The 24,382-nt window shown below is 45.9% G+C and overlaps 3 protein-coding genes and 1 long non-coding RNA gene across 8 annotated transcripts in view; 1 reads left to right on the top strand and 3 right to left on the bottom strand.

The window, feature by feature from the left end:
- LOC132710720 (uncharacterized) overlaps positions 1 to 16,916 on the top strand; it is a 36,123-nt gene extending 19,207 nt beyond the window's left edge. Inside the window, exons 1-6 of one of the 3 annotated variants that reach the window (XM_087884839.1) lie at positions 9,306 to 9,470; positions 9,756 to 10,360; positions 10,615 to 10,729; positions 10,843 to 10,910; positions 12,440 to 12,569; positions 14,932 to 16,916. In XM_087884839.1, the coding sequence (XP_087740965.1) occupies positions 9,413 to 9,470; positions 9,756 to 10,360; positions 10,615 to 10,729; positions 10,843 to 10,910; positions 12,440 to 12,569; positions 14,932 to 16,604 (2,649 nt within the window). In that variant the 5' untranslated portion in view covers positions 9,306 to 9,412 and the 3' untranslated portion in view covers positions 16,605 to 16,916. Of the gene's footprint in view, positions 1 to 9,305; positions 9,471 to 9,755; positions 10,361 to 10,614; positions 10,730 to 10,842; positions 10,911 to 12,439; positions 12,570 to 14,931 lie in introns of those variants that run through there. The other 2 variants (XM_087884840.1, XM_087884841.1) reach the window with 2 other exon arrangements.
- The window catches only part of LOC117660204 (H-2 class II histocompatibility antigen, E-S beta chain-like), a 325,613-nt gene that overhangs the window by 43,364 nt on the left and 257,867 nt on the right, over positions 1 to 24,382 (bottom strand). The window lies entirely within an intron of this gene.
- On the bottom strand, positions 1,000 to 8,110 carry LOC132710764 (uncharacterized). Of its 2 annotated transcripts, none has more exons than XR_009621486.2 (3): positions 6,879 to 8,110; positions 3,721 to 4,339; positions 1,000 to 1,543 (listed from the first exon to the last, which is right to left on the bottom strand). It is a non-coding gene; the product is annotated as an uncharacterized LOC132710764 (long non-coding RNA). The 2 variants fall into 2 exon arrangements; XR_015731848.1 differs by lacking the exon at positions 6,879 to 8,110 and adding an exon at positions 5,052 to 5,795.
- On the bottom strand, positions 19,967 to 21,398 carry LOC117657433 (class II histocompatibility antigen, B-L beta chain-like). Its single transcript, XM_034405568.2, has 3 exons — positions 21,097 to 21,398; positions 20,828 to 20,941; positions 19,967 to 19,980 (listed from the first exon to the last, which is right to left on the bottom strand). The coding sequence occupies exons 1-3, from the start codon at positions 21,317 to 21,319 to the stop codon at positions 19,967 to 19,969; spliced, it is 351 nt and encodes a 116-aa protein (XP_034261459.2). The 5' UTR covers positions 21,320 to 21,398.

Below are 24,382 nucleotides of genomic sequence, written 5' to 3'. Positions count from 1 at the left end.
AACCAGAGGGGCAGGAACAAGTAATCGCTTTGAGGCAGCGAGTCCTAGTTCCCCGAGAGCGGCCTACCCCTTGGCTTCTTTTTTGTGTCAAACACTTTTTGAGATTTAAGGAAGTTACCATATTTTTCGGAGTATAAGATGCACGTTTTTACCCCCCAAAGGGGGGTGAAAATTTAGGTGCATCTTATACACCGAATGTAGCCCTGCCCACCCACTGGCCCCCACCCTTTGGCCTGTGCCTTGCAGCAGTTATCTCCTTGCAAGCAAACAGCAAGAAAAAACAGCCCCTTTCAGGTTAACTAGCCTAAGTTGATTAGATCTGCCTCCCGACTCTCAGCTGCTTTGTGCAGGGCTCTGCAAAAACTGCTGGAGCAGATTTTTTTTCCCCTAGCTATGCTGAAAAAATGAAACTGAAAGTAAAGCAGATTCTTTGCTGCAACGTGACAAAATGAGGCAGAGAGATTTCTTTTTGTTTTTGCTCACCAAAAAGGTAGGTGCAAACAATGGGAAATTTGGGGCAAAAGAGGAGAGTTCAAGATTTTAAAACACAAAAGAAAAAAAGCTCTATTTAACTAGGGAATTGTAATAATTGAGATACTATTATTGTGTTGAAAGCAGAAATGGTTAAGTTGTGGTTTGGAGGAATATATGGGGAAAATTATTTGGTTTATTATTATTGGTAAATATAATTAATTGATTTGTAAGAAATTGGATTGCATGGAAATAATTGGAATATTCATGTTCATATTAATCAATATACAAAAAAGTTAGTTATAACTAATTGATTTATATTAAAATGTTGAATTTGTATTAAACAAGTATAATATTAAATAATTAACCAATGTGAGGATGGATATAAAAATAGATGACAATGGGAAGGGGTATAATATAGAATAGAAGGGAAAAATTGAATTTGATTAAGATTAGAGATGAGGATGAAGGGTAATATTGGTTTTTTTTAAAAAATAGATGAGGAATAAATATGGCAAAAAGGAAATATAGAAATTGTAAATTTAATTGAAATGACTAAATGCCGTTTAAATTTGTGAACCAGCCACATACTCTGTTCAAAGAAAATATATTGTATGTTTGTATGTGTGTTTGTCTAAAAAATTTAAAAAAACTTAAAAAAAAACAACAACCAAAAAAGGTAGGTGCGTCTTATACTCCGGTGCGTCTTATACTCCGAAAAATACGGTATTTCCAAGAGAAAGAATGAATGTCCCTTTATAATTTTGTCCGTTGTATCATCTTATAGCATCATCTCTTTTGTTTTGGGTTAAATAGTGTTCATTTACTTATACTTTAGCTTTGATTAGCTTCACACTTTTCCCAACATATTTTTTCCTTATTTTCTCTCGTTGGGCAAGAAAGTCTTGCATCGGAGCATCGGTGGAAGATGAGCTTTCCTGATTCAAATTCTTTGACTGGTTTCTCTCATGGCTTTGAAATTCCATTCCAATTCCAAACTGTTCAGTTCCATCTTTAGCATTGTGAACTTGGAACAGTTCACAGAAATCTTGATTCTCCTGCCCATTATTACCTTCAAAGCAAAAGGGAAATGAAAACGATAACAAGGGTTACAAGAGAAAAAGATCAAAGTGTAAAAAGTCAAGTGAATTTCTTTCTGAGTTTCTTTGAAATTCCATTAGGTTGTATGTTTGCTTTGTAATTTATTACAAATAAATTACTTCGTAATTTATTGTAGTTTATAGTTTGTTTTGGGCCAAATTATTTAATGAGTTTTTATATTGTCTTTTAAATTTTGTAGTTTGTGTGTTTTATCTTTTCGTCTGTTCACCGCCCTGAGTCCTTCAGGAGTAGGGCGGTATATAAATCCAAAAATAAAAATAAAAAAATAAAAATAGTGGTCTGATATAGACATGATTTCTATATTCATGAGCTTTGAAAATATCTAGAAAACATCTTTTGTTTACAATTATATATATTTATATGCAAACCTCACTCAGAGTCTGTTTTGAGTTAAGGAATAGCATAGAATAAGAGTTGGAAGGGACCTTGGAGGTCTTCCAGTCCAACCCCCTGCTTAGGCAGGAAACCCTACACCACTTCAGACAAATGGTTATCCATCATCTTCTTTAAAATTTCTAGTGTTGGAGCATTCACAACTTCTGGAGGCAGCTTGTTCCAGTGACTAATTGTTCTGTCAGGAAATTTCTCCTTAGTTCCAAGTTGCTTCTGTCCTTGATTAGTTTCCACTTATTGCTTCTTGTCCTTCCCACAGGTGCTTGAGAGAATAGTTTGACTCCCTCTTCTTTGTGGCAGCCCCTGAGATATTGGAACACTGCTATCACGTCTCCTCTAGTCCTTCTTTTCATTAAACTAGACATACCCAGTTCCTGCAACCAATCTTCGTATGTTTTAGCCTCCAGTCCCCTAATCATCTTTGTTGCTCTTCTCTGCACTCTTTCTAGAGTCTACAAATCTTTTTTACATCACGGCAACCAAAAACTGGATGCAGTGTTCCAAGTGTGGCCTTACCAAAGCATTATAAAGTGGTATTAACACTTCACGTGATCTTGATTCCATCCCTCTGTTTATGCAGCTCAGAACTGTGTTGGCTTTTTTGGCAGCTGCCAAAAAACCCAACACTGTGGTGTGTGTGTGTGTGTGTGTGTGTGTGTGTGTGTGTGTGTGTACGTCTTATAGTCTGAAAAATGCTGTGGTGTGGAAACATATAGTTTTGAGATTGGGTCTCAAGTACTTGGGGGAGGGCTGGTCATAACGTAGAACAGTCCCTAAGTGAACTGTTATAACTCAGAGATTACCTTTACCCTAGGATGCTCTTGAGTGACTTTGCATGAGGCCTTTGTTCTTGAATTGTATTGGGAGAATGCCCTTCCATGGGCTGAGTGTGAAAGTTCTGTTCTCACACAATTTTGGAGGTTTCAGAGGACAAATGACAACACACTCCTCTCACGTGACCTCCAGGGGACACAAAAGCACACCTCATTCAAATCAGGGGCCGATCTGGCATCCGAAATGGAGAGCAAAATCCGGCTGCTCCCCAGACCAGTCACCATTTACCTCTCCGAGTCCCAAGCAGCAGGAGATGAGGGCTGCTTTGCACCACTGGCTGGTGCAAATATACCAAGGCGAATGCTCATGCTGCGCAAGTTCAAGTAGTGCTTCGCTCCCACACTTCTTCCAGCCCTTGTTGCTGCTCCGCGCACCTCAGTCTCTCAGGGAGATGCTTGACTTCCTCTCAGCCTCAAGACACTGGCTGGCCCATGAGATGAGAGAGAAAGAAAGAGAGAAAGGGGGGGGGGGAGAGAGAAAGAGAACGAGAGAGAATGAGGGGGGAATGAGAAAGAGAGAATGAGAGAGAAAGAGTGGGAGAAAGAAAGAGAAAGAGGGGGGAGAGAGAAAAGAGAACAAAAGAGGGGGGAGAAAGAATGAGGGAGAGAGTGGGGGAGAGAGAGAAAGAAAGAGGAGAGAGAAAGAGAATGAGAAAGAGTGGGAAAGGGGAAAGGGGGGAGAGAAAGAGAATGAGAGAGAGAGAGGAGGGGAGAGAGAGAGAGAGAGAGACAGAGAGAGGAGGGGAGAGTGCCTGAAGGACCCCATCCCGTCACTGGCATTTCAGGTGCTTCAGCAAGCGGCGCCCTGGATTCGTATTGGTGGTCCGCAAAATTTAAAATTATCAACTTGGTGATCCCTGAGGTCCAAAAGGTTGGGGACCCCTGCCCTAAAGTGTCTCACCTGCAACTGGACCAGCTACTTCTGCTCCTCCGCCTGGTTAAGGAGGCGGCCTTCTGCCAGGGCCACCACCTGGGAGCTGGTCTCTGCTCCACACTCCCGCACCCAGCCCTCCATCTCTGTGGGTAGGAGATCCAGGAACTGTCCAGAACCACCAGGTCCATAATCTGGGCTTTGGTGTTCTTTTCTGGTCTCAGCCATCGCCTGCAAAAGCCATGGAGTCGGCTGCCAAGTCCTCAGGGACCCTCAGCCTCCCGGTATTGGATGGAGGTCCAGGGCTGAACTTCTTAGTTCAGCCCTGGACTAAGTTAATTATCCTCAGTTAGGAGGATAGTTTCCTCCTCCAGGATCTTCTGCCAGGGTCTTGTCCAGAGCTTCCCCTCCTTCCCAGGCTGAGCAGCTGAAGGGTCTTTTCCGGCTCCCTCCTTTCCAAAAGGTTGTGTCTCCATCCTTTCTCTGTCCTGCAGAGCAACTGCAAATGGCTCCAAGGACTCCAGATGCCTTTTCCTTCACGGAACCATTTCTGGTGCTGCAGGACTGATCCCTGCAAGGGATTCCACTCTTTTTTTTCTTCCCCCAAAGAAAAGCTTGCCTTGCAAAGACCACAAATGGCTTCCAGTTTCTGTATCAGAGATGGGAAGATAAACAAACGCCAAGAATTAGAAAGTGGAATTCAGCCACTGAGCGACCTTCCCCCAACCTGTCCGGATCCCCAATCGGCTCATCCCAGCGCAGGGCCCAGGTCCCCGCAAGCAGGGCCGGGAAGGAGGCAGCTGGAAAAGCCACCCCGCTTCTCTCCCCCTCTGGAGACACGATAGGGCCCTCGGGAGCCTGGTGCGAATACTTCCTCCTCCTCGTCCGGCTTCCCTCCTCTCCTGCTGGGCCTCCTCTCCCCCCACTCTGCTCTTTCCCTGAGCCCCGCGAGAGCGGGGATGATGGGCTTGGGAGTAGGGAAAAGAAAGGCCAGTCTCTATGCCTCCCTGTCTCCAGAGGCGGCTCTTTCTCCGTCTTCCTCTCCTTCCTGTCCAGGAACCGTCTGTGGAGATGGAGAAAAACCTCTCCGGAGCCTCCCTGAAGAACAGCCGCACTGAAGGCTCCGCGGAGATCGGAGGAGGCCTCAAAAGGGGCCAAAATCCTGTCAGAAACGGGCGGGTGGTCAGAAGACGAGGACTGGGGGGCTCTCTGGGGGACTCCGGCCTGAAGGGGAGGAAGGTGGGAGACGGGCAGGGAGGCCTCCATGAGGGAAAAGGATTGGAAAAGGACCGAGGAGGGAGAGATAAAGGCTCCGCAATGGAGGAAAGGCTGGAAATCTCGGGAGAGGCCAGAAATTTTACCTCAGAACGAGGCTCCTTCATTGGGAAGCGAAGGGGGGGAAATGGCGCCTCCTCTCTGACTGGAGAGGAACTCAGGGAGGAAGAGGGTGGAAAAGGGAGATGAAGCTCAACTGGGAGGAGGAGGAAAAAAAAACATTTCCACGGAGGGATCGAGGGGGAGATTTCGCCTCCAGAGACGAGAGGAGGAAGCGGAGCCTTTGGGGGGGGGTTGAAGGCGGGGATCCCCCCCCCACTTTCCCCGCTTCTCTCCCTCCTCCTTCAGGTGACTTCACAGGGGACTCTGCCCGGAGACCGATGACGCTGGAGCAGCGAGGATTCCCATTGGTCCAAAGTCCGAGGAAAAGGCTCCAATCCAGAAGCGCCGATTCCTCCTCTGGGGCTGGGAGCTCCTGGCAGGGACGCCCCCTCCCCTCCCCCCCTTCAAGTCACAGATCAAAGGTTCTGCCGAAGGGAGGGAAAGGGGGAGGGGGAGACTTGGGGGTCACAGACACCCCACCCCCCTCCCCCAGTCCGAAGGGAAGCCGCGGAAAATCTTCAGCTAAACCAGGAAGAGGCGGAGAGAATCTGCAGTCCAGCCGGATCCTTCCCGCAGCTTCCCCGCAGAATCCCCCGCTCGGCTCCCTCGGGAAAGGCTTCGGGGGAGAAAAACGTGGCTTCCCTCCTTGGAACCCGCGTCTCCCTTGCTCAGAACGTCTGGACGCAGCAGCTCCTTCCCATTCAGGGCTCTCTCCTCTCCCCCTCCCCACACAGCCCCCCCAAGGACCACCTGAAAGGGAAGGTCACAAAGGGGCCCCCGACCCTCTTCCCCACTCCTGGGGCCTCCGTCCCTCTCCTCCCCCCTCCCAGCCCCTCTCCTCCCCCTCCTTCGCTTTCGGGCACCGGGGCCAGCGCCCCCACCAGCAGCATCAGGGCCATGGAGGCTGCCCCACAAGCGCCCCAAAGGGAGGGGGGAAAGACGCGGAGGCTCCCAGTCCCAGAGGAGGAATCGGGGGGTCTGGATGGGGTAGGGCGTTTCTCGTCTGGAATATCAGGCTTGGGAGGGCAGAGAAGGAGGGGGACCAATGGGAATCCTCCCTTCGTCAACGTCATCGGTCTCCGGGCAGAGATTCCCTTGACTTCACCCGCTGGAGGGGAGAGTCCTGCGCAGAGAGGGAAGCGGAGAAAGGGGGGCGAGGGGGCTTCGGTCTTGGTTGGCCCGCAGCTCAAGGGGGGTTCATGCCAGCCCCGAGTGGCACAAGAAGGAAAAATTCTGCTGGGTGCGGGGGGGGGGCGAAGGAGTGGGAAAGCATAATCTTTGCTCCGATCCTTTTCGAAGCTGAGCGGAGGACAAGAAATGCCGACCCCCCTTTGGGAAAATGTCCCCCTCGGAGAGAAGCCGAAGCCCCCGCCCCACCGCGAGAGCCCTGGGCTCCACTTTTTTTTTTTTTTAAATTTGATTTATATGCCGCCCTTCTCCGAAGACTCAGGGCGGCTTACAATGCGAGGGAGGGGAGGGGAGGGTCAGTGGGGACCAGGCAGCCCTTGGGGGGGCACAGCTGCAATCTGGCTCCATCCCTAGAGTGGGGGGGGGTTGGGACCCCAGAGCTGCCAGAGAAAATCCTGAGGATACTCAGACTGCGAAAGAAACAGATTTTCCCCTGAGGGAAGAGCCTTTCCTGGATTGGGCCCTTTTCAGCCTTTTTTTTTTTTTTTAATTTGATTTATATGCCGCCCTTCTCCGGAGACTCAGGGCGGCTTACAATGCGCTAAGCAATAGCCTTCATCCTTTTGTATATTTATACAAAGTCAGCTTATTGCCCCCACAAACTGGGTCCTCATTTCACCTACCTTAGAAAGGATGGAAGGCTGAGTCAACCTTGAGCCTTGGAGAGATTCGAACCAGCAGAAATTGCAGGCAGCTGTGTTAATTACAGGGTGCACTAAACCCCTGTACTATCAAGGCCTTAGCCCTCCGAGCCCCTCCCCTCCTTAGTCAGTCCCCCTCCCGAGGACTCCAGTTTCAGGAACCCTCCCCCTCCCCCAAGTGAGCTGGAGGAAGCCCGGAGGCCCCCTTCTGAGAAGGACCAGGGCCCCTTCGTAGCCTTCCGGGGCAGTTTGATAACCTAAAAGGACATCTAGTCCCCCCTTCCATGCACACAGAGGAAAGTCTAGCTGAGAATCGTGAAGAGAGCAAAGAAAGGGGAGGGTCTCCTGAAATGACGCACAAAGGACTCTGCCTGGAGACTGATGACGCTGAAAGTAGGGGGAGTTCCCATTGGTGCTTCAGCTCCTGCCCCCTCCCACATCAAAAGTCCGAGAAAACATACACACACACACACACACACACACGTGTTCATTAAAAGTTAAGATTCTGCCGTAGGAAGAGCTGCTAGGCTGGATGACAAGGGGGGAGGGGCAGCCCCGCAGTCAGCGAGGACAAGTTGGGGGTCACAGACACCCCCGAAACCGAAGGGACCCACGGAAAACCCTCCGCTAAACCCGCTGAGGGAAAAATGCCGCTTCGCTTCAGGGGAGAAAAACCCCGTTTCCTTCCTTGAAACGCGTCTCTCTTGCACGGAACGTCTGGACGAACCGGCCCCTTCCGATTTCTCGCCCTTCGACCCCAAATGCGAAATCCCCTCTTTCTTTCTGTGGGTCAGGGTCCCCCTTTTCCTTGCAAAGAACGGAGATCCCGGAATAAAGTTGGGTCGTTTCTCCTCCGCTTCCCGCTCCTTTCCGCAGAGAACTTCGACAGGGGTTGGACTAGAAGACCTCCAAAGTCCCTTCAAGCTCTCTTCTCTTCTGACTGCAGGCCGTTGTTGGTTCCGCCCGTCAATCAACCTCCTTTCTTAAGCAGCCTCCATTTTCTTCCCTTCCTGGAACTGGACCTGATTTTTCTTCTGACACTCTCAGGGGATAAAATCAAAATCCCCGACTGGAAGCGGTAACCGAAGAGGTTTAACGTGGAGGAAATAGGCAGCTGCTGTCCAAAGGAAGAGGGAGACAAACTTTTAGTTTTATATCCATATAAATGAATTTAAGATTCACAGCAGATAAGACAGTCAGGAAGATCCTGAGGTAAATCTCAAACGGCGCCCAGAACGAAAAGGCGGGAAAAAGGGAAACGCCCCCTTTCCACCCGCAGCAACCAATCAGAGCGCAAGTCCCCTCAGGCGGGAGCCCTCCCTCCCTCAGCCACAATGGGATGTTCTGGACCTTTCTAGACTTTCCAGCTGTTAAATTGAATATCTTCACATTTAAAGTATTCAAAGGAAACAGACCTAAAATAACTTTGCTTTTGTCCATTAGATTGAATTGTCAGGTTGGAATGTTTATTTTTTCATCTTGCACTGTGCTAAAAAAAGAAATCAAAGTCTTTTTTTTTTCTCTCTTGTACCTCAAGCTTTCTCCCCCCCCCCTTTCTCTTTCTCCTTCCCTTAATTTCTCATTTCTATTTTCTTTGTGTTTTGTATAATAAATAAGATCTTGAGACTCTAGAAAGAGTGCAGAGAAGAGCAACAAAGATGGAGGCAAAAACATATTTAAAAACGGTTACTGGAACTGGGTATTTTCTAATCTGATGAAAAGAAAGAGGAGGGGAGACATGATGGCATCTTCCAATATCTCAGGGGCCGCCAGAAAAAATATTTTTTTTCTTTTCTCTTTTTTTCTCTTCTCTTCTCCTGTTCTATTCTATTCCATTCCATTGTATAAATAAGAAGCAGACTGAATGAAAGAGGTGGAGGTGGAGTTGCACTATATAGAAGAAATAACCAAACCGCTCTAGAAACGCAACAGAAGAAAGGCAAAAACTTCTTTCAATGCATTTGGGTTGATATAAAAGGGGAAAAAGAAGCACAGAGGTGGAAGCCTTTGTCTGACATAGCCATGGAGAGAGGCCTTTCTTCTCCCTATTCCCAAACCCATCATCAGGGCCGGATTTTCCTATAGGCTAACTAGGCTTCAGCCTAGGGCCTCAAGATCAAGAGGGGCCTACATTCAAATTGTTAGCAAAATTAAAATTACACTTTCACTATAGGTGAAAGGGCCTCATAAGTGGAATAGCCTAGGGCCTCTTTTCATCTAAATCCGGCCCTGCCCATCATCCCCGCCCTCTCCCTTTCCTCCCTCTCATGTGCTCCTCTTTCCCGCCCTTTTAACAGTACTGACACTTTGCCCCAAATCCACCAGGGGGCGCTGTCTGCCAAAGGAAGGGAACTTCAGGCGCTTCCCCATTGGCCCACTGGAGCCTTGCCTCTCTAGGACTTTGCACTCGATCTCCTTAACCCCTGGAGCCCCGGAGGAGGCGGAGAGGCTGTGAGAGAGCCTGGCGGGGGACATCCAGACGTGCCCCGGGTGAGGGGGGGCTCTTCCCGAGTCCCATGCTCCCCAGCCGCCCTCTCTGCAGGGGGAAGAGGAAGAAGCGGTCATGCAGCAAAGGTGGCAGGGATCCGGGAAAGAGCAGGGGGGAGGGGAAGAGCCGAGTGGGGGGAGGGGAGGCTCAGCAGGAGAGGAGAGAAGCCGGGCGAGGAGGAGGCAAGATTCGCACCGGGCTCCCCGAGGGCCCCATCCTGTCTCCGGAGGGGCGGCCTCTCCAGCTGCCTCCTTCCTGGCCCTGCTCTGGGATGAGCCTCTTGAGGCTCGGGGCAGGATGGGTGAAGGAGGTTGCTCAGTGGCTGAATTCCACTTTCTAATTCTTGCTGTTTCTTTTTCTTCCCTCCTCAGATACAGAAACTGGAAGCCATTTGTGGTCTTTGCAAGGCAAACTTTCCTCTTGGGGGAAGAAGAAAAAGAGCGGAATCCCTTGCAGGGATCAATCCTGCAGCACCAGAAATGGTCCCGTGAAGGAAAAGGCATCTGGAGACCCACCAGAGTCCTTGGAGCCATTTGCAGTTGCTCTGCAGGACAGAGAAAGGATGGAGACACAACCTTTTGGAAAGGAGGGAGCCGGAAAAGGCCCTTCAGCTGCTCAGCCTGGGAAGGGGGGGAAGCTGTGGACAAGACCCTGGCAGAAGATCCTGGAGGAGGAAACCATCCTACCTTCAGAAGTTCAGCCCTGGACCTCCATCCAATACCGGGAAGCTGAGGGTCCCCGAGGACTTTCAAGCCGACTCCATGGCTTTTGCAGGCGATGGCTGAGACCAGAAAAGCACACCAAAGCCCAGATGCTGGACCTGGTGGTTCTGGAGCAGCTCCTGGCTCTCCTGCCCCCAGAGATGGAGGGCTGGGTGCGGGAGTGTGGGGCAGAGACCAGCTCCCAGGCGGTGGCCCTGGCGGAAGGCCTCCTCCTGAGCCAGGCGGAGGAGCAGAAGGAGCAGGTCCAGTTGCAGGTGAGAGACTTTAGGGAGCACAGAAGGGAATAGAGAAAGTGGTTGAATACTTCACCCCTCCTTTCCAAACTTCTCTGGCGTTCATCATATGTGGAAATTCACCAATTCTTGTAGGACATTGTTCCCTTGTTTTCTCACTCAACCCCACGGATGGATATTGGGGGCTTTGAGGTTGTGTTCCAAATATAAGAATCCACTTCGTGTCGTGTGACGTACATTAATTCTGCTTCTTTTTTCCTTCCTACTATTTAAAGTGTTGCACTGTGGAGATCAGCGATCCTGAGGGAAAGAAGAACCCATCAAATCCCCCTCAGGAGCTTTTTTTCAGGAGGATCCCTTGGGAAGATCCAAGTCGGGACACCTCAGGAGGTAATGGAAGATCCTCCAATTTCCCTTCAGTCTTAACTTCACTCTCTCTTCTCTTCTATAGAATATCTCCTATTTTGTTAATGATGCATTTTGAAATTATTTATTCCTTACAGAGAAACAAAGAATGAAGCTTTCTGGTTTTTATGATGGAGATCAAACAGCGGTTGAACCTCCAAATCAAGTAAGAAAGGGAAAAGTTATTAGATTTCTATTTTTCTTTCTGGAAGTGAAGTGGGTGTGCAGAGAGCTCCCTCCTTCTATTTCCCCCCCTTGTTTGGCCTGGATTATATTTGTGTTCTTCCACAACATGGAGAGCAGAATAGCATTTTCAAGTTCCTGTCAGCCAGCGTAGCTTCCTCTGGTTATCCTGCTCTGCTAGGTACTCCTCCAACTTTGAGTTTACAAGAAGCAATTTTTAAAAAATCCTTCAAGAAATAGGAATAAACATATCATAGTGGCAAGAACTGCTAAAACCCTCTTTTTTGGGGGGCAATTCTTTGACTCAGAATTATGCATGGCTAATGAAAGATAAATAAATACTCACATTGCCACATTACCATTTTTAAAAAGCCTTATTTATAACCTGTAGTTTTCTCTTCCTTGTTTTCTTCCGAAAGGCCAATGGCTCAGCCTACTAGATCAATCAATGACAGACAGAACAATAGATCAGTTGATCCAGAAGTGGGATTACTTTGCTGAAAGGCACTGAAGGTTTTGCAAAATCAATGAGCTTGATTAAACTTCCTCAAATATTTCTTCAGTGAAAGCAATTTTCAGATTTTCCCATTTTCTCACCTAAAATCAGTCCATATCTTTGCTTTGGGAACAATGGAACAGAATAACAGAGTTGGTAGGGATCTTGGAGGTCTTCTAGTCCAACCCACTGCTCAGACTGGGAGCCCTATAACATTTCAGATAAATGGCTGTCCAATTTCTTCATAAACACCTCCAGTGTTGGAGCACCCACAATTTCTGGAGGCAAGTCATTCCACTGATTAATTTTTCTCACTGTCAGGAAATTTCACTTTACTTGTAAGTTGGTTCTCTCCTTGAATCATTTCCATCCATTGCTTCTTGGAACACTGCTATCATGTCACCCCATCTAGTCCTTCTTTTCATCAAACCAGACATACCCAATTCCAGCAACCGTTCTTTATATGTTTTAGCCTCCAGTCCACTAATAATTTTTGTTGCTCTTCTCTGCACTTTTTCTAGAGTCTCAAGATCTTTTTTACATCTGGCAACCAAACCTGGGTGCAATATTTCAAGTGTGGTCTTCCCAAGGCATTATAAAGTGGTACTAACACTTCATGTCATCTTGATTCTATCCCTCTTAATGCAGCCTATGATTCTGTTGGGGTTTTTTCGGCAACTGTAGCCTACTGTTGACTCCTGTTTAAGTGGATGTCCATTAGGACTTCAAGACTCCTGTTGCCCTTACTACTGTTGAGCCAGATGTCACCTCTTCTGTGCCAGTCCATTTGGTTTTTCTTTCCTAAATGTAAAACCTTACATTTCTCACTGTTGATTTCATCTTTTTAGATGGGGCCCAATTTGTTGATCCTTCTGTATCTTGAGTGTTGTTATTCCTGTCAATTTGGTCTAGTCTGCAAATTTGATGAGTTCCCCTTCTCTCCTCTTGTCTAAATCATTGATGAAGATGAACAGATCTTGCAAATTCTCCTGTTATGTTCTTTTTTCCGTGTTCAGGGGAGTCTTGTGTCCTTCGAGGAGGTGGCTGTGACTTTCTCTGAGGAGGAATGGTCTCTGCTGGATCCTGACCAGAAAGCGCTGCATTCGGAAGTCATGCTTGAAAACTATAGGAACGTGGCCTCTCTGGGTAAGAGTTCTCTAGTCCCCAATCAGAGAGTTCAAGAAGACAGATGATAGTTAGTTTTTTTTATTAAAAAACCACTAATCAGATATCATCTCCTGGGAGGGAGAAGGAAAGGATCTTCTCGTACTCCAAGGAAGGAAAGAGTCAATGTCTCTTTGCTTAGATCTTTCTATGTCGTTTCTGATCTGTATTTTTCCATTTCTATTTGAACTTATCTGTGGGGGCTGAGAAGAATGAGGTGTGCTTTTATGTGTCTTCTGGAGGTCATGTGAGAGGAGTGTGTTATTATTTGTTCTCTGAAACCTCCAAAATTGTGTGAGAACAGAACTTTCACACTCAGCCCATGGAAGACCATTCTCCCAATGCAGTTCAAGAACAAAGGCCTCATACAATGTCACTCAGAGCATCCTAGGGTACAGGTTACAGGTTCATACTAATGCATGACAGCAGAGGTGCTGCAACATCATCATCATTATTATTATTATTATTATTATTATTATTATTATTATTATTATTTATTGGATTTATATGCCTCCCTCTCTCCAAAGGACTCAGGGCGGCTTACATCAGCGAAACTATCCCAATAAACACACATTAAAACAGACTAAAACAGACTAAAACCAATTTAAAACAGTAGACCCCATCAGTCCAGGCTAGGGCGTTTAAACAGCCATGTCTTAAGCTCACAGCGGAAGGTACAAAGGTCCAGGGCCAATCGAAGACCCAAGGAAGTTGATTCCAGAGGGTGGGCGCGCCCACAGAGAAGCTCTACCCCTGGGGGTTGCCAGCCGACATTGTCTAGCTGACGGCACCCTGAGTAGGCCCTCTCTGTGAGAACGCACCGGGCGATGGGAAGTCGATGCTGGTTGCAGGTGGTCCGACAGATATCTTGGGCCTAAGCCATGAAGGGCTTTATAGGTCAACACTAGCACCTACCAACATTCTACCTATTCCCCCATTCCACCCCGCCAGGAGTTACTATAAGACACACTTTCCCCACCCAAAAAAGGGGGTGGAAATGTCTGTGCATCTTATACAGCAAATACACGCCTAGTTTTGGCTTCCCAAGCCCTCCGTGCGTCCCCTTTCTGCCCTCCCTGGCATCCAGAAGCTCTCTGCAAGCCAAAATCGGATCTGCTTTTGGCCTCCTAAGGCCTTTGCGGGTGCTGTTTTTGGTCTTAAAACAGGACGCGCGGATGATTTGGGATGCCAAAAACAGGCCCGTTTTTGGCATGCAGACTGTTTCTGGATGCTGGGGAGGGCAAAAATGGGACACGCACAGCCCAAAAACTGTTTATTTTTCCTGTTTTGCTTCTCTAAACCTAGGTCGTATTATGGTCTGAAAAATATGGTAACTTGCGACAATGTGGTAAGCCGTCGGTTCCTTTGCTACTTTGGTGCATTTGCACAAAAATGGCCTAAAATGGTTCAGGATACGCGAGATCAATAGTGGGAAATCTAGCACTATTGATCTCATGTGATCTCATGCTATAGTGCTTTACACCTCTTTTCTCTGCTAACCAAGGCCTGCATGAGATCCAGGGCAAAATGCTTTGCAAAGAGAGGGAAAGCCTCTTTGTTTTCAGTGAATTTTGCCCTGGATCTCATGCAATCCTCTGTTTATAAAAGAACGCAGGCCTAAAGTACCGCGGTGTGAGATCATGTGAGATTAGTAGCCCGAGATCTTTCACTACTGGTCTTGTGTGATCTCGCACTAAAGTACTTTTAGGCTTCCATTCTATGCAAATCGAAGCCTCAGATCCGGCCAAAGAGCCCTTCCAAGCTATGAGACTTTGGGGCAATGAAATAGCCATTCTTGAAACCTCCCAACCTTTCCAGTCTAAGCACAAAGAGCATTTACAAGCCAATGGGAGGCTTCAAGCAAGGGATTTTGCTCCAAGGAAAAGCTCGTTGGGATCAAGGAACTGGTCGAGCGGGGGTCCCGCCCACCAGACGGACACTGTGGAGCAGCTGCTCCAAGGTACACCAGGGAAGAAGGAGCTTGTTTCAAAGTTGTTTTGTTTCTCACAGGTCTCTGCTGAAATTAACCCATCCCAATAAATTTTAAGTTTTCTCCTAATTCCTCCTTGGATGTTTCCCCTGATTATTCCTTAACTCAAAACTGACTCTGAATGAGATTTGCATTTATAGAGATAACTGTAAAGAAAGAGATGTTTTCTAGATATTTTCAAAGCTTTCATGACTCGTGACTCTAGAAATCATGTCTATATACACCACTGTAGGCATGGAAATATAAAACCTAATAGAATTTCAGAGAAATTCAGAAAGAAATTCACTTGGCTTTCTATACTTTGATCTTTTTCTCTAACTTTGTTATCATTTTCATTTCTCATTTGCTTTGAAGGTAATAATGGGCAGGAGAATCATGATTCCTATGAATTGTTCCAAGTGATTGATACTAAAGTTGGAACGGAGAAGTTTGGAATTCGAATGGAATATGGAAGCCATGACAGAAACCAGTCAAAGAATTGGAATCAGGAAAGCTCATTTTCCACTGATGCTCCGATGCAAGACTTTCTTGCCCAACAAGAGAAAATAAGGAAAAAATATGTTGGGAAAAGTGTGAAGTTAATCAAAGCTAAAATACAAGTAAATGAACACTATTTAACCCAAAACAAAGGAGAAGATGCTATAAGAAGACACAACGGACAAAATTACAATGGGACATTCATTCTTTCTCTTGGAAATAACTTCCTTACATCTCAAAAAGCGATTGACACAAAAGAGAAGCTTTATAAATGTTTGGAATGTAGAAAATGTTTTAGAACAAGGAGGCAACTTACTATCCATAGAAGAATCCACACAGGGGAGAAACCATATAAATGCCTAGAGTGTGGAAAGACCTTTGCTCATGGCAGTACACTTACTATCCATAAAAGGATCCACACAGGGGAGAAACCATATAAATGCAAAGTGTGTGGAAAGACCTTTGCTCGTAGCTGTAGACTTACTTCCCATGAAAGGATCCACGCAAGGGACAAACCATATAAATGCATGGAATGTGGAAAGGCCTTTGCTCAAAGAGTTACTCTTATTTCCCATAAGATGATCCATACAGGAGAGAAACCATATAAATGCATGGAGTGTGGAAAGACCTTTGCTGTGAGAAGTAGACTTACTATCCACAAAAAGATCCACATGGGGGAAAAGCCATTTGAATGCATGGAGTGTGGAAAGACCTTTGCTTATAGTAGTGGACTTAGTATCCACAAAAAGCTCCATACAGGGGAGAAACCATTTAAATGCATGGAATGTGGAAAGACCTTTTCTCAAAGAGTTACTCTTATTTCCCATGAGATGATTCACACAGGGGAGAAGCCATATAAATGCATGGAGTGTGGAAAGATGTTTAATCATGGCAGTGGCCTTAGAAGCCACAAAAAGATCCACTCAGGAGAGAAACAATATAAATGCATGGAGTGTGGAAAGACCTTTGCTCAGAACAGTGGCCTTAGAAGCCACAAAAAGCTCCACACAGGAGAAAAACCATTTAAATGCATGGAATGTGGAAAGACCTTTGCTCAAAGAAGTTATCTTATTTCCCATAAGATGATCCACACAGGGGAGAAGTCGTATAAATGCATGGAGTGTGGAAAGACATTTACTCATGGTAGTGGACTTAGAAGACACAAAAAGATCCACTCAGGAGAGAAGCCATTTAAATGCACGGAATGTGAAAAGACTTTTGCTCATAAATGTGATCTTATTTCCCATAAAAGAAGCCACACAGGAGAGAAGCCATATAAATGCATGGAGTGTGGAAAGACCCTTGCTAAAAAACGTAATCTTATTTCCCATAAGATGATCCACACAGGGGAAAAGCCATTTAAATGCATGGATTGTGGAAAGACCTTTGCTCAAAAAGGTAATCTTATTTCCCATAAGATGATCCACACAGGAGAGAAGCCATATAAATGCATGGAATGTGGAAAAAGCTTTGCTCAGAATGGTCATCTTACTTCTCATAAAAGGATCCACGCTCGGGAGAAACTATATAGCAATAGCAATTCCACTTAGATTTATATACCACTCCACAATACTTTACCACACTCTCTGAGCAGTTTACAAAGTCAGCATATTGTCCCCAGCAATCTGGGTCCTCATTTTACCCACCTCAGAAGGATGAAAGCCTGAATCAACCATGAGCCAGTCAGGATCGAACTCTTGGCTGTGGGCAATTAGCCTGTAGTACTGCACTCTAACCAGTGAGCGACCATGTCTCTCTATACCATATAGATTTGTATGTGTATGCATATTGTGCCTTTTTGATCCAAATGAAACAAGGTTGAATCCAACAAAATTAAATTTAATGTGGAAAATTTCATGAAATTACCTCGTCATGAAATTCGTCATTTATTTATTTTATTTTTATTTTATTTTATTTCGAATTTATATACTGCACCTTCTCTCGAGGGACTCAGGGCGGTGTACAGCCAGATAAAAACATACAATACAAACATTAAAAAACAATTAAAAGGATATATATTAATTTGGCCCCGATTTAAGATAACAAACCAATTAAAAAATAAAAAATGTGTTAAAAAATATGTTAAGCCAGCCCGGCTTGCTGAAAAAAGAAAGTTTTAAGGGCACGGCGGAAGGCACCAAGGTCTTGGATTCTCCTTATATCTGGGGGCAGCTGATTCCAGAGGGTAGGTGCCCCACAGAGAAGGCCCTCCCCCTAGGGGTCACCAGCCTGCATTGTTTGGCTGATGGCACCTCGAGGAGGCCCTCTCTGTGGGAGCGCACAGGTCGGTGGGAGGTCATCGGTAGCAGTAGGTGGTCTCGAAGATAACTAGGTCCTATGCCATGGAGCACTTTAAAGGTGGTAACCAACACCTTGAAGCATACCCGGAAGACCACTGGGAGCCAGTGCAGCTCACGCAGGAGCGGTGTTATGTGGGAGCGCCAAGCGGCTCCCGTGATTACCCGCGCGGCCGCATTCTGGACCAGTTGGAGCCTCCGGGTGCTCCTCAAGTGGAGTCCCATGTAGAGAGCGTTGCAGTAGTCCAGGCGCGAGGTGACGAGGGCGTGAGTGACTGTGACAGGGAATCCCGATCAAGAAAGGGCCGCAACAAACGGCCGTCATGAAATTCTTCATGAAATGAAGATACCTCTGAAGACTTGGACAAACTCACAGATACTGTAACATTATATGTCAGTTTTTGTGAAGACCTATGTGTGCCGACAAGAACCCTGCGAATATACAGTAACAATAAACCTACAGCTACGTGGTTCCAAACAGGAAGCCTACAGAAAAGGCAATAGAATGCTGTACAAGCAGGCCAGAAACGTGTTAACAAGGGAGATCAGAGCATCAAAAAGTAGGTACTCTGAAAAGCAAAAGAATCAGTTCTCAACAAATGAACCAGCAAACTTGTGGAAAGCTCTTAAAAATATCACTGGTTACAGCAAACCTTCCCAAACTGAAGGAAATCAACAACTGGCAGATGACCTGAATGTGTCCTACTGCAGGTTTGAGAGAAAACTACTACCACCTATCTCCATAATCACCATCTCAGACACATCAACAACTGCTAAGCCTCCTACAACCTACCCTATCTCATTGGGCTCACCACCATTACAGAGAATGAGGTGCAAACTCTATTTCACGGACAAAAGTCAGGAAAAGCACCAGGTCCAGATAAGATAACTCCTTCTTGCTTAAAAACTTGTGCTGAACAACTGGCCCCCATCTTCACCTGCATCTTTAATAAATCACTAGAGATGTGCTATATTCTTTCCTGTTTCAGATGCTCTACTATCATCCCAGTGCCGAACAAACCCTCCATCAAGGAACTGAATAATTTCAGACCGGTTGCTCTAACATCTGTAGTTATGAAGACCTTTGAAAGACTAGTGCTCGGGCCACCTGAGAACAATCACGGACCCACTGTTAGACCCCTTGCAATTTGCCTACGGAGCAAATAGATTGACAGATGATGCTGTTAATATGACTCTGCACTACATCCTACAACATCTTGAATCTCCAAAGACTTATGCAAGGGTCCTCTTCAGCATTCAATACCATCATTCCAGATATTCTTCTAACTAAACTAAATCAACTAGCTGTACCTGACCACACTTGTAAATGGATCATAAGCTTCCTAACAGACAGGAAGCAGCAGGTGAAGCTAGGCAAAATCACATTAGATACCTCCACAATTAGCACAGGAGCCCCCCAAGGCTGTGTGCTCTCTCCACTTCTCTCTATACACCAATGACTGCATCTCAAACAATCCCTCTGTTAAAATACTGAAGTTTGCAGATGATACAACAGTGATTGGTCTCATTCGAGATAATGATGAATCCACATACAGACGGGAGGTTGAACAACTAGCCTTGTGGTACAACCAGAACAATCTTGAACTAAATACACTCAAAACCGTAGAAATGATGGTGAATTTTAGGAGAAACCCTCCCATACTACCACCTCTTACAATACTAGACAACACAGTATCAACAGTAGAATCCTTCAGGTTTCTAGGTTCTATCATATCTCAAGACTTAAAATGGACACCTAACATCAAAAACATAATCAAAAAGCACAACAAAGAATGTTCTTTCTGCACCAACTCAGAAAGCTCAAACTGTCCAAGGAGCTGCTGATCCAGTTCTACAGAGGAATGATGGAGTCTGTCATCTGCAGCTCCATTAGTGTCTGGTTTGGTTCTGCAACTCAAGACAGACACAGACTTCAGAGGATAATCAGAACTGCAGAAAAAACAATGGCTACCAACCTGCCTTCCATTGAGGATTTGTATACTGCACCAGTCAAAAAGAGGGCTGGGGAAATATTTACAGACCCCTCACATCCTGGACATAAACTGTTTCAACTCCTACCCTCAAAATCACGCTATAGAGCACTGCACTTCACAACAACTAGACACAAGTTTTTTCCCAAACGCCATTACTCTGCTAAATAAATAATTCCCACAACACTGTCAAATAATTTATTAAGACTGTATTACTATTATTATTCTCTTCCTTACTAGTATCTATCTCTTCCCACTTATTACTATAAATATGTCGCTTGTATCTTTCAATTATATTGGTTTTATTTGTTTCCTAGTACAATTTGATAGATTATTAGTAACCTTGACTATCACTAAGGGTTGTATCTTTTTATTCTTGATGAATGTATTTCATTCTCCTTATGTACACTGAGAGCATATACACCTAAGACAAATTCCTTGTGTGTCAATCAGACTTGGCCAATAAAGAATTCTATTCTGTTCTGTTCTGTTCTGTTCTATTGAGTATCCAAAATTCAGGGATGGAGGGATTTTATCCACCTGGAGAGAATCTGCCCCAATCAGCCCCCTTCAATGTCCCTCAAAGGCAGAAATTCTCCCATCGAAGCGTGAAGGAGGGCAGGATCAACTCAGGAGTTCTGTGGGAAAAAGAGACGGGGAAGAAAATGAGAATATAAAGCAAAACCTGCGGTAGAAATAAGACACTGCTGCAAATAGTTCCCCTCTCCCTCTGTTTCAGGCCCCCAGTCAGGCCTACACTGCAGGGGGATGGTTGATAGGCAGGGACTGGAGGGAGGGGCTCCCTTTACTGCCTCTGCCTGGACGGGGAGGGTCAAGGAAACCCCCCACCCTCCAAAACATCTGAATTGTCCTTTTCTATACCCATAATTTCCTTTCTTTGCTGTGTGTGTAGTTCTGGTGGTTGTTTCTTATAGAGGGGAGGAAGTTGTGGGTGTGTTTTTTGTCTTTTTCACTTTCTTTGATCACCTGTCTATTTGGGTTCCTTGGATTTGGCTTTTAGGGACAATTTGCTACATTGTATATTTTCTGAAGGGAAACAAAGTTTCCCAGGCTGTACAAGCCATGAGTGTTTAGAGAGGGGGAGGAGGGGATTTTAACCAAAAAGATGCTGCTGGGATGGGGATGGCAGGAAAGGGGGAGCCTGTTCTCACTTTGCCAGAAATAGTGTGAAATGCATGGGGAGGAGCTAGGGAGGAAGGGTTGGCCATGAACTTGGAGTGCTTCCTACCCCAAATGACAGACGGGGCCGCCTCCTCCACCTTCCCTTCTGTAATTTTACAAATCTTGGAAACATCCTCAGTGAGATTTTTGAGTTGAGGTTGCATTATCTTCCCTTAATAGCCCATCAAAGAATAGAAGTTACCAAACTCAAGAGGCCCCTCCTGGCCACCTGTTAAGCTTGAGGAGATGCCTCCCCTAGAGGGTCCCCTCCCCACAACCTTTCTTCCAGTCCCCCAGACTCACCTTTCTTGCTCTTCAGGTAGGAGAAGAGCCCCATAGCCAGGAACGTCACTCCTATCATGGCCCCCATGATCCCCATCCAGAGTTTGCTCCTGGCAGAGCTGGAGGAACGGGGCTCTGGGGAAGGAGAAGAAGCTTCAGCTGAGCAGGATGATCAGCCCCACCTTCTCCCAGGAGGGTCCATTCCTGCACTCCCCATAGGGAGGGTCTTTCCCCCTTCTCAGGGCAGGATGGGGTCCCAGACCAGGAGGGGAGAGAGGGGAGGGGCTTACCCCACTGGATGGTGATAGGGGCAACCAGGTTGGCTTGCCCCACCTGGCAAGTGTAGAGGTCCCCCTGCTGGGGCTGGGTCTCCAGCATCACCTGGAGCTGATAGGTCCAGTCTCCATTCTGCAGTTCCTCCCCGAAGGCCATACCCTCCTTCTCTGGCCACCCGTTCTTCAGCCACTGGACCTCGATCTCCACGGGGTAAAAGCCTGTCAAAGCAGGGTCCATCTTGGTGGGGGAGATGGTGACGGTGGGCTTGGCTGGAGGGAAGGAGGATGAGGAAGGACATAAGAGACACAACAGGGCCTAGAACAGGAGACCAAGTTGGTTAGTTCAGGCCAGGAACCTTTTTCACTCCTAAAAATATTCTGTGTTTTGAGTCATCTTTCAAAGCAAATTGCAGCAAGAAATTAAAAGAGGTCCTGAAAGATGGAAAAACGTAAATCCTTCCTGATTGGGATTGGTTTCCATCATCAAATTGCACAAATCCGACAGAAATAAATGCTGGAAACACCCTGAAACAAAAGGAACCTTCTGGTGGTGGAGATGGAAAGAAACCCAGAAGATAGGGAAGGCATGAACAGCATGATAAATAAATCAATGATAAAGAAATATATCTATAAACTGGGCAGAAGAGAGACCTTGCTGGATTCTTCCTCCCACCCATCCCCACAAAATATTTGGATGGATTTTCTGGAGGGAAGTTGTTTTCCCAAGGTCGGTTTTCTGGACCTTGGGAATTATAGGACTGATGGGAAGGAGCTGGATATATTTTTCCCCTTTTGATGCTTAATTGTCATCGTTGTATAATTTCAAAACTTTTAATTGTGATTTAGTTTTTAACTTTATTTTTTATATATTTTTATTTTGGGGTTATAATATATTGTGCACCACCCAGAGCTGCTCTTTTTTTAATAGCAATAAATACAAATAAATAAATTTTGCAGATCTGAGAGGACAGAATATATAAGGGCCAAATCTTTATTCAGGAGAATCCTAATAAATTAGATGACTTGGACGAGGGGATAGATGGGGAACTCATCAAATTTGCAGATGACACCAAGCTGGCAGGAATAGCCAACACTCCAGAAGATAGGCTCAAGATACAGAAGGATCTTGACAGACTTGAACATTAGGCGCTATCTAACAAAATGAAATTCAACATGCCCACCCAGGTTTTGTGGGAAACAGGTCCAAATGGCTCTGAGTGTTTTAAGCTTGCAGACCCCTGCCCTAAACCCCCCCACAGGGAAACCACAATTGCAAACCCTAAACTGTCAGGCATGCTTCCTTTCAACACTCAAGAAAGAAAAACCCCGACTCCATTTTCATAGAGAAAGGTACTTTTACTGAGTGAGAACTGAATGCAACCAACGAAAAGCAAGATCTGAAGCAAAGGCGTGAAAATCCCATATAGAAAGCATCCTCCCCAACTGTCCAGCGTAAATCATCCAATCCACAATTTCTCCAGGGATCATGTGGGTGCAAACATCTGGCAGTGTCATCCTCCTGCTGACCTTATCAGCTTCAAAGAAAACGCTGCAGCAAAGTTTTCTCTCTTTCTTCTCCTCCAGCTCACTTCCCCCCTCCCAAAAATTCCAATAGCTCCCCCCTCCCCCTGTTTCATGGCAGCCGAGCAAGTAAGCAATGAAAGAGCGGAGGCTGACATCACACATCACACACCAAATCCCAACCACCACACCCCCAGGGTTTTGGATTAATGGATTTAATGATCTAAAATGACTTTTATTTTGACCCCCAGACAAGTTGAGCTCAAAAAGGAAGAGCTACTCCGTGGAATTCAAGAAAGGAATCGTGGAGGATTCTCAGGGCAAGAATCTGGCAGCTTGTTGGATCTCCATATGGTCCGAAAATGGAGAGGAAAATACGATGACCTCATTTAACAGGTGCAGGAGGGAAATGGTAAGAAGCACAAGTGTGGATCAGGTCGGCAACCATTATTTCCTGAACTTGAAGACAGCATCTCCGAATGGATCGCTGACAGGAGAGCAAAGGCTTTGTGTCAAGTATTTGCAAACCATTGGCACATGTATCATACAGACACTAGTGGAGGCAGAAAGTGCCCCCACCCCTATGTGGAGAGGAGGGTCTTACACTGAGTATAAAACCCCCTCTAACCTTTCCACCATGCTCTCTTTTACGTTTGTTCTCCATGAGACATGATCTTTGATAGGGGTAGTCACACACGCTGTGTGCCCCCTATCCTAATGGAAATTAAGACAGCCTTTGTATATAGTTAATATGTTTTGTTATATGAATAAATACATTTATTACATTTATTCATGCATCTGCCTTTGGACTCTTCTATGCTCCTGGGTGTTTCTACGATCCCAATTTCCACACTTTGGTTGTACGCAGGGCTGATATTCAAGCATTTGCCCTTGCAATGGCACCATAGTTGGAAATTACCCAGGAATAATTCAAAGCCTCTCAACACTAGCTGGATGGCTTCCCTTCAGCGATATGAACTGTCTCTGAGGAGATTCTCCTTGCGGTTCAAGCTGGAAGATGCTGAACTTGTCATATGGGCACTTGCATTCAAGTCCTTCGTTGATGGCATTGACTTTTCCAAGTACCAGCTCTCCAACATGATTGCCATGGACGAAACTGCAGTGTTTATGGGCCAAGGAGCTCAAACAACAATTGATCAGAGGGGTGCCACATCGATTTATATTCCGTCAACGGGATATGAAAGTGCACATGCGACGTACATATTGGCTATTTGGCTGGATGGAAGCAAAGTCACACCGCTAATAATCACCAAGGAAAAGAAGGAAAAACTGAAACTGAAACGGCCTGGTGCACCCAAGGGGCTATCAGGAAGTGGGCGGAGCTAATGCTCCCTCTTCTTGTACGAGGTGGCCAAAGAGATATGCTGGTCTGGAATTCAGTCAGCACTCACCGTGCAAAAGATATGAAAAAAGTTTCTTGCCCAGCGCAAGAAACCAGTGTGGAAACTTCGTGAAGCCTAGCCTGCCAGAGTTTGTGACTTGGATCAAGATAAGGGACAAAATAAGTGACTACTGTGTTGCAAATGTAGGCTACATGGACAGGAGGTACTCTTTTAAGGAGACCTCTATTGCTAAACATCAGCGATGGGGACTAATGACTTTAAACGAAATGGACTCACAAGAAATTCAGACTGGAATTCAGGGTGTGGAGTTTTGACGATGTTCCAGAAAATGACATGACTGTATTTGAAAAAATTGTTGAATTTGAATAAATTGATTGTTGTACATACATGAGCATTGTGGTTTCCCTGTGTGTGGG

This window comes from Pantherophis guttatus, chromosome 2 (genome assembly GCF_059756535.1).
Source record: "Pantherophis guttatus breed Tessera chromosome 2, ASM5975653v1, whole genome shotgun sequence".
NCBI classification, from domain to species: domain Eukaryota; kingdom Metazoa; phylum Chordata; class Lepidosauria; order Squamata; family Colubridae; genus Pantherophis; species Pantherophis guttatus.
The sequence above is the reverse complement of the archived record's forward strand: the minus strand, read 5'-3'. Positions and strand labels throughout refer to the sequence as shown.